The sequence below is a fragment of the Euprymna scolopes genome, chromosome 32 (genome assembly GCF_053919585.1).
Source record: "Euprymna scolopes isolate OS-2025 chromosome 32, ASM5391958v1, whole genome shotgun sequence".
In the NCBI taxonomy this organism is placed as follows: Eukaryota; Metazoa; Mollusca; class Cephalopoda; order Sepiida; family Sepiolidae; genus Euprymna; species Euprymna scolopes.
In genome coordinates, this window is record NC_136513.1 from 69,198,296 (window position 1) to 69,212,297 (window position 14,002).

Genomic DNA, 14,002 nt, shown 5'->3' on the forward strand with positions numbered 1-14,002 from the left:
CACCAAACTAGAGCTTGTTTCCTCCTTGCTGTATTCAAGTTAATATTCACTCCCTACGTGCCTGCTGATATTGTGAATAACTTTTTGATTTGCTTCATCATTCTTTGTAGATGAGAAAAATGATCTTTTCTTGATTTTTAATTGTAAGAATTTGGAGCAAAAGTTAAAAGAAATTTAAATTATTTATAGAATTTAAAGACGTTCAATTCATTATATTAGAAAATCGATTTTTAAAAATATGATTTTATAAAAGGTAATAAAAATGATATCATCAGCTGATAAAACTAAAATTTTCTTTAATTGTAAAGTTTCCAGGAGCCCTCCTAGTATTTTCTAACATCTATGGAATATTGTATAATTAAAGTTAGGTGTTCTTTGGATTATCAGGATTACTGTTCTCATCTCAGTTCTTATTCTCACAACATTTTCACCGATGTAACATTTGATGTTCTTTTTTTTTTTTTTTTTTTTTTTTTACTCATGTTCACCTCTTACAAAGCATATCACCACTTGAACGTAAGGGGCTACTATTTGGGGCCATGTCTAGGAAAGATTAATAAGATACTTGTTTATGTTAAATTTAAACTTCTTCATATCAGTACAGCCAAGGAAGGAGAATTTCAAAGTTTAGCTGTTTGAGGGAAGAAACTATTAGAATAGAAAGCTTTCTGGCATTTAGGGGCATCAACAGTGAAGGGGTGAGATCTTACTTCTAAGCGAGTTTGTTGGGGATATGTATGTCGAGGGGGTACAAGTGAAACGAATTCATCAGAACACATTCCATTAAAATATTTGTAAAACAGGCACAGTGATGCAACATTGAGGTGATGGAACAGGGGCTGGAGCTTAGTTGAACAAGTGGGACCGATTAGATTGATAACTCTTTTTTGGACTTTATCTAAGAGTAAGAGACTAGTGGTAGATGCACCAGCCAAGATGTGACAACAATACTCCATGCATGGGCGAATGGTGGCCTTGTAAAGGTACAGGTACTCTCAGGCATGAGTAGTCTTCTAGTATGATAGAGGGAACCCACCTTCTTTGCAGCAGCCTTTGCAATGTCCTCTATGTATTTTTTCCAGTTCATATTGCCCGCAAATGTTAGGCCGAGGAGTTTGAAGGTAGGATGCTAATTGTCATGGATATAGGTGGTTAGAGAGGCATCTTGTAATTGTTAAAGAAGAGCAGCTTAGTTTTCCTAGCATTAAAAATTACCATCCATGCCCCATTCTACTATAGTCAGGCCATTTTCTAACGATTCTGCCATTGTGTTAGATTTATGTACATCTGTTCTTCCCTCATGCATATTATAAAGCGTTGTATCATCAGCAAATATACCCATCTCGAACACAATATTATCAGGGCGGTCATTTATGAATCTCAGAAAAATAATGGTCCAAGGATCGACCCTTGAGGCACTCCCACATTAATGTTATGCTGCTTGGATGTACGTCTGTCAGTGACAACCTGTATGCTTCTATTGTCTAAGAAGAATCTAATTATATTTAGTATACATCCAGTTATACCGTACGATTTAATTTTCATTAGCAGCCATTTATGCCAGACTTTGTCAAAGTCCTTGGATATATCAAGGGCTACAGCCCTGGCTTCGCCCGCCTTATCCAGTACATGGTAAATGCGTTCAGAGATGACTGTTAAAATATCTGCAGTAGAACGACATTGCCTGAATCCATACCATTTGTCAGAGAGAAGATTTGCTTTTGCGAGGTGGTGAACTAGTGTTTGATTAATTAAGGTCTCAAAGATTTTAGCAAAGAGTGGAAGGAGACTAATGGGGTGATAATTGAGAGGGTCTGTTCTTTCACCAGAATTCTTGTACACTGATACCGTAGAGGCCATCTTCCAGCTATTAGGGAAGCAAGATTCAGCAAGGCATTTATTATAGAGCTTAGAAAGTATGTGGACTAGCTTGGCTGAACATTTCTTAATTAGTATAGCAGAGATGAGATCAGGCCCACATGCCTTTGAGGTATCTAAGTTTTTATGATATTGCGGACATGAGAACGGGTGATTTTTACATCATCTAATGTGGCTTCAGTCTGCATAGGGAAATTTGGGAGGGAATTGTTTGTTGGCTCTAAGGTTGAGTTGGAGGTTAATTGCCAGGCATGCAGTTCCGCCTTCTCAATTGCCGTGCATGCAACCTTATGGTTGTTGCTCAGTGGGAGAATTACTGATTGCCCTTTATCCACCACACTATTATAGATTTTCCAGAAATCATGAGTTCCTATCTTTTGCGATTCTATGCTGATTATTTCAGCATGCTTTCTTTTGAATGTCACTATTTCACTCTTACAAAGATTTCTAGCATCTACAAATTTTTGCCTATTTGTATTTGACTTATGACATATAAACCGGCAGAATGCATGCTGTCTTTGTGCAATGGCAGCTGCACAATCTGTAGTGAACCATGGGGGTGAGTGGGGCTTGCTATAATACTTCCATGTGGGAACAAGTTCTTCAATGCCTGCTTTGTACCATTCAGTTGTCTCATTGGCACACTGTTCAGCAGGAAGAGAGAAGACATCGGTCCATGGGGCATCTCGGATGTGTTCTCTAATGGCTTCCCAGTCAGCTCTGTTGTAGTACCTTATTGTTTTGAGCAATGGTTCCTCACCTTGAGGTTGGGATTTAAATGTGATGTCAACTGATACCACTAGGTGGTCTGCATTTCCAAGTGGACTGTGGGCATCAGTCACACAATCCTCAGGTACTGTGGTGAGGAATAGGTCTAGAAGTGAAACCTGGTGAGGTTCACGATCTGGTAGACGGATTGGAAACATTACTGTCTATGTGAGGGAATGGGCTATAGAGAAGCTATTAGTAGAGCATCCAGCTGCATCTGTGTAACCTGAGAAACCAAGGCAATTTTTATGGTGGACATTAAAGTCACCAAACGCATCTATTTGGCCGTTACTATCCAAGGAGAGTGCTGCATCTATACTATCAGAGACATGATCGATTAGGGTACAATCCTGACTTGAGGAAAAAATAGTAAAGAAAATATAAGTAACTAACGCAGTGGTGAAATGTTAGTCGAAAGCACATAAAAGCCTGGTCATCCGATTCAAGATTTTTCTCTCTAGTTAAAGGAAGGGTGCCACAGATATAGACTCCAAGCCCGTGCATATATCTATCCGAGTCCTTATGGCAAGAGGTATCCTGGGGATTGAAGTGTGTAAGTTTGTTTCACTTAATGCTAAGATATCCGGAGAGTTTACTAAAAGGTAAAACTCTACATCATCTATATTACCTCTAAGCCTACGGATATTTGTGAAAGCGAGCCTCAAGGGTGAAGGCAAATTGGTTTTGTTTGGGTGGTTGTCTGGTTTTATCGTGATATTTGTTTGGGTTGCCATTTCATTATGTTTTTGTTCAATGTCAGGTTGGGAGAAGAGTATTGAGCAAAGTGGGTCGGTTTTGATGCCAAGTATACACACAGTGGTCCATTAGCCAAGTTCTGTCTAGAGGGTTGTGGCCTCTAAGCGCTACCAAAGAGTTAGGGCCCCTGTACTGTCAGTCGGAAACAGCAGCTAGACAAACTGTCAATCAGGTACCCTTAACCTCTCAAAGAAGACCGGCCCAAACAAGTCAAGTGAGCACAAGTGGCATGTAAGCAAAACCAATTTTCTCAGTTTCTGATGAAAGAGAGAAATTTAAAATAGGGAATAGGGGAACAACGTTCAATGTTCTAGTCAGGAAACAAGGTCAATCACAGGGTAGCTCAGGTGAGTCCCTGGTATTGTACCTCTGCACCTGACTAATAGATAAAGAAGGAGTCTACTCCTTAAGCAAATTAGGTTTGCAAACCAGGAATTTGTTTGAGTCACCAGCTCTAGGAAGGTTGTCGTCCATGACTGAAGAGGCCTCCCTCCCCCAGTTTTATTATCAGATTTCTTTCTCTTAGATGGATGATCTGACAACATGTACAGGTCCATCACACCAAGAGGGGTAACTATGCCCCTGGTTTCTACCCCAGGTATTTCTACACACTCGCGTGCATGAAGATATTGAGTATGTTACTTTAAGGTTTTTCTCTATTCTGCATAAATAAGTGGAGGATTGGTGATAGATTCCCCTCTAACATTTACAAAAAATTGTATCTTTCAAGTACTGTGAGAAAACCTATCTTTAGCAACTGATTTGTATTAAAATGAATGAATAGGATATTAATAATTATTTGAATATGTAAGAGAATATAAAGCAAAGAAAACAAAAGAAATGGTGGGACGAGATTTACATAGAAAGGCTACATACAACACGGATAGATAGATGCACTTAACTTGGTGTTCTTCAAGTGACCCATGTTGGTCAGCTAAAAGATCAGTATCTCAACGTGAAATGAATTGGGGTGCAAAGATTAGCATTTATTTAAGAGCAGTAAGAGGGAGGGATGAAGAATCTATCTTAAGAATAAAATATGGGCTTTGATTTTATTACTTCCTTCTTTTATTAATTGAAACAATATAATTTTCTATTTCCGTATTAATGATTTAAAACATACAAACGCTCTTTCAAAAGGTGATGAGTGCTAGAAAAAGAGATGTGTATTTCCAATTTTCTATTGTATCTATACATGTATATTGCTAACTATTAATATATTACATCGATATATATATATATTGCTAACTATTAATATATTACATCGATATATATGTATTGCTAACTATTAATATATTACATCGATATATATATATTGCTAACTATTAATATATTACATCGATATATATATTGCTAACTATTAATATATTACAAACAAGATGACATGCGAGACAAATCTGGGACAGTAGAATTTCAAGCACAGAATATAGAAAAGGAATAAAATAATAAAATAAAACATGTTTTTCTTTTAGTAATTTCCATTTTAAAAGCAGATTAAGGCATGGTTATAATTATAGAGATTAAAAAACTTTTTTTTTTTAAATGTAAACCCCCCTTACAAAATTTAATTATTGTATTTTATTGTATAACATGGGGAGTAGACTCACAAGTTAATATCAATTCAGATAAGAATGGAACTCTGAAAATGTGATTAAAAATACACTATAAATATATTAAAAATTACAAACTAAGTATTGTACTTAATATAAGTTCAAAAAGACCTATTTTAGAGGTTAAAACATCGATAAGTCCCCCTCTCACTATGCGTCCAATTTGAAAAAACAAAAGGGACAAGATGGATAACAGATTACTTTAGCATACAAATTATATACCTTATTGTAAGTGATACATACCAGAAAACTAATGGACATTTAAAACACAATAAAAAAAAAAAATTTACAAGTAAAATTAATAATTTAAATTAACATTTGCATCCAATAAAATAAATAAAAATCCCAAAATTGACAACTCATCTCTTCGAAGAATCCATCTTCAAATGCAAACTCTTAGAGACAATCCTAACTTAGATTTTGCATACTGCATTCCATCAGATTAAAAAAAAACAAACAAAAAAAAATGTTAGAATCATAACGTCGTTTGATGAAATTAAACTAGTGTGTCGTTTTTATAATTACTACAATGTGCGAAGGGGGTTGAGGTAAGGGGGTGGTGGATAGACTTGTTGAGTCTTTTTAATGCTATGTTTAAAAAATGACATCTTGTTGAACTCCAGAAGTTATACAAAATTTTGAACCAAACTTTATCTCATCCACAAAGGTAGATTACTATTGTTCCATTAGCCATGACTGGGAATCTATCTTAAGTAACTTAATTATATTCTTAGTATTGCCTGTACTGAGGATTGAACCTTTGGTTTTCAAAATACTGCCACTTAGAATTGATTATTATTTAATACTTTATCTGTGGTGCAACTTCTACTCGGTCATGGTTGACGACGCAATAGAAATCTTCCCCTGTGATCTATATAATGAGTTTGGTTCATTACCTACAAATTCTTGGGTTCGATAAAGATTTCTAAGATCAATAAAATATACTTGGGGGTTACATTGATTAAAATATTGTGAGATATATCTAAAATAATCCACATAATACATTTCAAAATTTCTGAAACACAATTAAAATTATGATAATAATAGGTTAATACTTGATGTATTGAAGCGGCAACTCGTGAAAATAAAAATTTAAGCTTAAAATTTTAAATGATTTTATTTTTTTAATATTAAACATATCTTTTGTTTCCTCTTTTCAAGGAATGGCTGCAAAAGCATTGTGAATTTGCAGACTTTATTCAGAAACAAGAAGCTTTGCCTGATGTTAATGGCTTGAAATTGAATGCTTTACTCATCACACCCGTCCAACGAGTCCCCAGGTAAGAAGATGCCATCCTTATAACGTACCACTTTTCTGTCAAATAATAATGAGTGAGCATCATTTGTTTCTTTTCATTTTGGTTGCTGCAACTCCATTTATTTCATTTTTTATCCTCCAAGTCAGTTTAGCATGATTTTATTGCTAAATACATTTTTTTTTAAAAAATCAATACATGCTTCAACATTTGACAAAATATAAATATTAAATTTCAAAGTTCAAGAAAATCTTTTTCAATCACTAAATTGAAAAATTCTATATTTAGAGCATCAGAAAGTTTCATTGGGTGCCTTGCTGGCTTGGCAGACCAAAAGCAGGCTCTCCTCTAATTATGGCAATGGAGAGCCACTCATAAAATCGTCAATTCGCGATGGTCCCTCAAGAGGGTTGAGAAAGTCTCATGTGGTGGAGCCAATCACTCCACTTGTCTCCATGATTATTAGTTAGACTTTATCCTATAGTCACGTGAGTTCTTTGAAGTTATAGTATGAAAAAGCTACATTATCGTTAGTTACTGTTCACAAGAAGATTGGTATATTTTGATCATTTGCAATCCTTCACTGACACTGTTACATGTCCAGAGTTTGTCACGATTTTGTTATTGATTAGGGTGTAAAAGTGTTGACACAAGTCACATCCCATATTAGTGATTGAGCCATCTACCATTCTCTCCATCAAAACCAACTGATTAAAGGATTAACGGAAAGCCAGTGATATCTAAGGACCATCAGATGATATTGTGGAAAGGGCCATGTTTTAGGGAATGTACCAGCGCTTCCTCAACATCACAGGCTGTGGAGTTCATATGCATTGACGGATCACAATGGCACCTGTGAGCACTCCTCACTCTCAAACTTTTGATAGTGTTATTAAAAAATGACTTCTAAATAAATAATCGTTATTTTATCAGATTTGATTTTAATATTCATTTTCTTTTTACAAAATATTGTAAATTAAGAAGATTAAAATCAAAATATGATGCTACTAAACTTTATGTCTAGAATCCTTATTCTAATTCTTATGAAAATCGATTACATAATATTGATTCTAAAAAATGTCTAAAAGAGTCTTAGGAAGAAATTGGGATTTAGGGAATCTTGTTTAATTGCTATCTAATGCAAATCTGAAATATTTGAATTTTTGTTACATGATAAGGGCTGTCCCCTTTTCACGTAAGTATAAAAATAGAGATATTTAGTTAAAATGAAAATTAAATAGAATAGACGAAATTCGAACCTCGTAATTTAGGTTTAGAAATAGATTACGAGAGAGAATTAGAAAATGGAATGTAAAAACAAACCATTGTTTAGCTTAGAGATAAAATAGTTTTAAGAAAAGGAATGCAACTATAGGATAATTTAATAAACATGTTTTTAACATATTGGAAATATAGGTTAAAATTCCTTTTGTAAACAAAGGAAAATGTATTGGACACGCATTTTCAGAACACGTGAAAGAAGACACATGTTTTAACATGTGTATGACGTCATGGAAAATGGGAAGTTCTCAATATAGTTAGAAACTTTAGAGTTAAGCAGAGAGAGTCTGAGGACGACAGACGACAGTCTGGAGTCAAGAGATGAACAGTCGAACGTCTGGAAGCGAGACGGTCACTTTTGAAACATAGAATGTAAAACTTTGAATTCCTGACTAAGAAAGCCACCGACCGGTCGAAGAAGAAATAAACCCATCATGTGTTTTTATAAACGTCGTCTTTGTGTTGTAATTCTACCAAAAGGTAAAGTGAAATTGTCATTATATGTCTTATATATCCTGTGTTTTAAAATGTCTTCACATCTCATATCTACAATGTGAACACTAAGACTGTCTCAACACTGTCTCCTCACTACACTTCTAAGTATGAACATTTTATATATATGAATCTCTTCATAACACGAACACAGAACGCAACATCTCTCTTAATAAGACTCTCTAAGACTCACTTTTAATAAGACTTCATAACAACGAACAATAACAACAAAAAACAATAATAATAATAATAATAATGAAACACTATATATAACATTTTGAAGGAAAGGTTATGCCCATATTATGCACCCTAAAAACTCTTTTAAATATTAAAAATAAAAAAATGGAATTTGAGGCATATTTATTAATTGATGTCTAATACCTACTGTTAAAATTTCAAAAAAATTGGATCTATCTGAATATTCACAAAGAGCTTCCATCTTCTTTGCTTAAAACTGAATAAATAATAATTCATTTTTAATTCTTTTTTTTTTTAGTTATTTGGTATTCATTTTTAATTACTTTTTTTTTTTTTTAGTTATTTGGTATTCATTTTTTTTTTTTTTTTTTTTGTACATGGGTGTCACCACTTATCAAGGCCCAGAGGCCACTCAAGGATAAGGGTTAATAGGTATACATTAGTCATTGTGATTTTAGTATAGTAAGCAGTGGGAATTTTGTAACTTGGATTACTTAGGGGGACGATTCAATTAGAACTTGTTCACATTGGACTTTTTCTTTTTTTTTTTTTCTTTTCATAGGTATCACCACATTATCAAGGCCAATAGGCCACTCAAGGATAAGGGTTAAAGAGTGTACAGTAGAAATTGGACAATATAATAATCATTAGTAATGAAAATTTGTTAAATTTGATTATAATAATCATTAGTAATGAAAATTTGTTAAATTTGATTTTTAATTACTTTTTTTTTTTTTTAGTTACTTGGTATTCATTTTTAATTCTTTTTTTTTTTTTTTTTAGTTATTTGGTATTCATTTTTAATTACTTTTTTTTTTTTTTTTACCAGGTACAAATTGTTATTAGATGATTTATTATCTCAAACACCAACAAATCACCACGACTATTATAGTTTGCAAGGTAAGAATCAGTTGTTATCAATTGTTTTAGTTGTGATTATCATATGTTCAGATGTAGTGAATTCTTGCTCTGCTTAAAAGAAAGATGATGAACATAAAAATATAATGGTATATCATGATTGTCATTGCAATGAATGAGCAGTGCTAGGAATGGTCAGGAATTGAATTCTTGAATTCTCAAAACAACTGCTCTCTGCCAAATAAAAAGTTGGTATTTAGAGATACAAGATGCATCTCTCTGTATATTGATAGCAAACAAGTGCGTTTATTTCAGTGGCAGAAAGTGGAACTGTATCCAAGTCACTTTGACTTGTGTAATTTTTTCATTGATTTTTAATATCTTTTTAAATAAATGTTACTGAAAAAAGATAAGTGCATTAAAATCCACTTATTTTTAACATTTCTTGCAGAAGCAACGAAACAGGTCAGCCTTATTGCTTGTCATATTAATGAACATATCAGGCAACACGAAAACTTTCAGAAAATGTTATCCATTCAAAAGTCTTTGGGTACAGCACCGAAAATTCTTTCACCAGGACGAGAATTCATCAAAGAGGGAACACTTAAAAAGGTGAGTTTTCACTTTTATAACCTTCAGTTTAGTTTATTAAAGTCAGATTAGGTATTCCAAACTGGTTTGTTTTTCAATATACCAAAAAAAAAAAAAATGTAGCTATGCATATATAGTGTTATAAAATGGAACCAAATTTATCTTGTATTTAATTCTTCAGGTTTCTGTTCTCAACTTGAGTTTTGTTTTCACATTTTGGTCGATATAACCTCTAATCTTCTGCTGTACTTGTTGAACTTGGAAATCTTTTTGTTGAACTCTGGAATCTGAATGGAATTTTGAACAAACCTGTTATTTAACCTATGGGGATAGCAAACTCTCGTTCTATCAGCCATGGCTGGTAGTTGTATTTTTGTGTATTGCCTTACACTGAAGATTGAACCTCCAAGAAGATTGTAACTTTACAACTGAATTTTACAAATTACTTTATTCACTACAACGCTTGGCTGAATACCATCTCAGTATTCCTACATTATATAGCCTCTCCAAAACTCACAAATCGAATTTTATCAAGTACTTTATCCATTACGCCACATATTTCAAATCATACTTGAATTATGATCATTCAAAGTTGTACATTGCATTTTGTGTAATACAAGGCCAACTTAAGCATCATATAACTGAAGAGCAAAACTTCAGATAAGTAAAAAATCTTGATGAATAAAATGCCATAGTTTATTAAAGAAAAGATAATATAGATGGAATTAATAATTCTTAGATATACCCAATCTTAAACATTAATTAAAATCACATATCGTCACCAAAAATGTGCAGAAACGATATAGAAGAGCAACTTTGACTGTTCATAGAAGTTTTATTTCAACAGCTAACACATTGAAATTTATTACGGTTGATAATATTATACAGATTAAGGTAATCTTTTTCATTGGTACATTCATAAAAGTCTCTTATTTCCAACGTGTATACATGGTTTGTGGCTCAGTTTGGTAGTTTGAGAAATGGGTTTTACTATGAGAAAAGTTTTTTTGTGGAGTGGGTGAGGGTGGGGCTTTTTAATGGAAACATTTTAAAGGAAAACAATTTTATAAGTAATACTTAAATGTGAGAGTGCAATAGAAATGTTATATGATAAACAAACAAAATAAAGAATTCAAAGGCATGTTCACGAAAGAGAGATATTTTAAATATGTTTTAAATGATAAGAAAACATAGAAAGTTTGTTCATATTTTGAAAACAAGAAGGATTCATTAGCTGAGATATCGAGGCAGTCTGAGTTGATAATTTAAGGGCATTGAATTATTTATAGATCTGAAAAATCATAATCAATTACAAAAACTTGGTCTATAATTGAAGATAAAAGCTTCAGATACATGAAAAAATCTTCATAAAAAAATGCATCATTAAAAGAATGATAATATAGGTGAACTTAATAATTATTAGAAATACCCAATTTTAAACAATACTTAAAATCACATGCCTACACAAAAATTGTGCAAAAACAATACAGAATAGCAACTTTGACTGTTCATCGAAGTTTTATTTTAGCAGCTAACATGTTGCAAGTTATAATTATCATTCATGATATACAGATTAAACTAAGTCTTTTTTCTTTTCATTAGTACATTAATAAAACATATTTGTTGAATAATATGATAGATTTTATTAGCAGTTTTGCTTATCTTATGTAACTTAAATTTGGTCATACATTTCTATTATAGCTAATATATAAGGTGTCATATTCTTCTATTGCATGGTCGAAGATAACCAGAAGATCCTTTTTGATATCATAAGGGATGACACTATCCATTAAAATCGATTGTGCATGACCTCTAACATAAATAATAATGGGTCATCAAATGTAAAACAATAATCTCATATAAAAAAATATGTTTTGAAGTAAAAATCGGATAAAATTCTTTTGGACGTGAAAAGTTTGCAGAAAATTGTAAATATTTATTCAGAGAGAAAGTGAGAGGATAAAGAGAAAAAAGTAAGAGATAGAAAAAAGAGGATAGAAAGAAAGAGATAGAGGACAGAGAGAAAGAGAAAACAAACTTAAGAGAGTGAATGGAGAGAAAAGAGAAAAAAAGAGAGAAATAAGAAAAAGGTAGAAAATAGGGAGAGTGAAAGATACAGAGAGAGAGAAAAAAAGAAAGTGTCAGAGAAAGAATAGATATAACGACACTCTGATTTTGCTACTATTATAATGTGTATCATTGAAGAGCAAATGGGTCTCTTCATATGCACGTTGAAGTAAAGGAGAAGGCATGTTTACACATGTGTTGTCTTAACAAAAATATGAATTTACTCCAAAAAAAAATGATGTTAAATATGATCAGCATTAATTCTATTGATTATTATTGGGAAATCCTGTTCTTTCTAATGAAGCATACTTTATAAAAGTAAATTTTTCAACTTGGAAATTTTTAATGAAAATTAACTCAAAATTATATACTTACATGTCATGTTAAAATTAATAAAACTTCCAAAAATTGAATGGGTGGAAAAATAATTACAAATAAAAATAGAGTTTTTACTTGAAATGCATTTGAATTTAACTTTATTAGAAATCCACCAGCATCAAAAAATGTTACATTTTTGTAACTTTTATATTTTGCTGTTCATGCCTCTGTTGCAATTCAGTAAATGAAATCTATCAAATAAAACTTTAACTCTTTTCTAACAAAAATCAAAAATGACAATTGCAGTAAATTTCAATATGTTTTTCGATATCAATAATATATGTGCTGTTGTTTATTTAAACTCTACTATCTACCAAATACTTTAGTATATGAAGCTATATTTCTCATTTGTTGCCAGGTTGCACGTAAAGGTGGAGGCAAATCACATGAGCGGATGTTCTTCCTTTTTTCGGACATGTTGCTTTATGGGAAACCGAAACTATTGGACACTACAAATTCTTACACATGTAGTTGCGTATTGCCACTTCGGCATTGTTCTGTGCAACGTTTGTTCATGGATAAGAAAAAATTGGAAGGAGGTGGAATGTTTCAGGTAAGTAGACAATTTTTAATTCGGCCATTTCAATCGAGATTGTCAGAAATATTGACATTGTAACAATCACATATCTTCATATACTTTTTTTCTTTTGATGTAGATAGACAGGTTTATTGATGAGTGATTAGCCCATTGGCCAATCCAATGTCTGGGCGTAAGAATACTATTTATTAGACTTATTGCAACGTCCATGTAGTCTAGTTTTTTCCACTTGGAGTTTTGCAATTGTATTTGCTGGATGTTCTGTATTTGGTTCTTCACCAATGACGACATAAGATCTACGAAGATGTGTTCCACCCTTTTTTGTAAAGATTAACTAGTCTACCATATTCGTCTAAAATTTTCTGTGTATGTCTATTTAGCAGTTTTGCATGGTGCTGAACTCAAATTTACATATGTTAAGGCCTAAAACTGCACCGTTTGTTCATTTTCACCAGGATTTGACATCCTCTAACAATTTATCATAGTGAAATGAAGCGAGGTAAAAAATTCATGACAAAAATAGAGAATGTGAATGGCTAATTTAATGTTCGCTCTCTTTTCCCATTTCTGCACTTCAAAGAATAAGTATATGACCAGTTTCCTCTTTGTATTTATCAAGTAACCAGCACCTTTGCTCTATCGGTCTGCTTGCTGATTTGCTACAAGTAGCTTTTAGCTTTTTATTATTTGTCAATTTAAGAGTTAAAAATTATTCATACAATTTAAAAAGAAAAAAAAAATCAAGAAAAAAAAGACAAAAATGTAAAAACTCCCAAGAAATGTTCGGTACCTTTTTATAAATTTGTTCATAAATATTACAGACCACATCCATGAAAATAAATTGCACAAGATTATCTTTTCTTTATGAGTAAAAAATATACTGTGTACTTTTGCTCCCATCCCTGAGCCACATATTACCATTTTTTTTATTTTTTAAATAAAATGAAACCTTGTCTTTGCTTTGTAAAATTTTCAATAGCAAAAAGTTCTCTATACATATGTATAGAGTGTTTATATGCGTGGGTTTCTTTTTTATTTTCTTCATCTTTGCTTGGCCCTGTTGGTGGGGCATTAGAATATGCCGTCTGCCCCCCTGCAGAGAGTAAAAATGGGGCTACCTGTTGGCCGTGGGTGGCAACCTATGATGCCTAGGAAAAGGATCCTGGTGGCTGAGCAACTGATACCTAGAGAAAATAAAGGTATCAGTGGCAACACTCCACTTTGGCCTCGTATTAGGCTAGACGGGCGGTCGGAGAGGCCCAATCCGATCAATCGGCTGGTCAGGTCAAGCCCTAACGTGTATCATTAAAAGCCCAGTCAAAATAAGAGAA

At 32.8% G+C, this 14,002-nt stretch overlaps 1 protein-coding gene across 1 annotated transcript in view; it reads left to right on the plus strand.

Moving 5' to 3' along the window:
• The window catches only part of LOC145256416 (rho guanine nucleotide exchange factor 39-like), a 100,835-nt gene that overhangs the window by 49,269 nt on the left and 37,564 nt on the right, over positions 1-14,002 (plus strand). The window contains exons 5-8 of the mRNA XM_080115292.1: positions 6,174-6,292; positions 9,069-9,139; positions 9,549-9,709; positions 12,492-12,686. Of these exons, the coding sequence (XP_079971418.1) occupies positions 6,174-6,292; positions 9,069-9,139; positions 9,549-9,709; positions 12,492-12,686 (546 nt within the window). The remainder of the gene's footprint in view (positions 1-6,173; positions 6,293-9,068; positions 9,140-9,548; positions 9,710-12,491; positions 12,687-14,002) is intronic.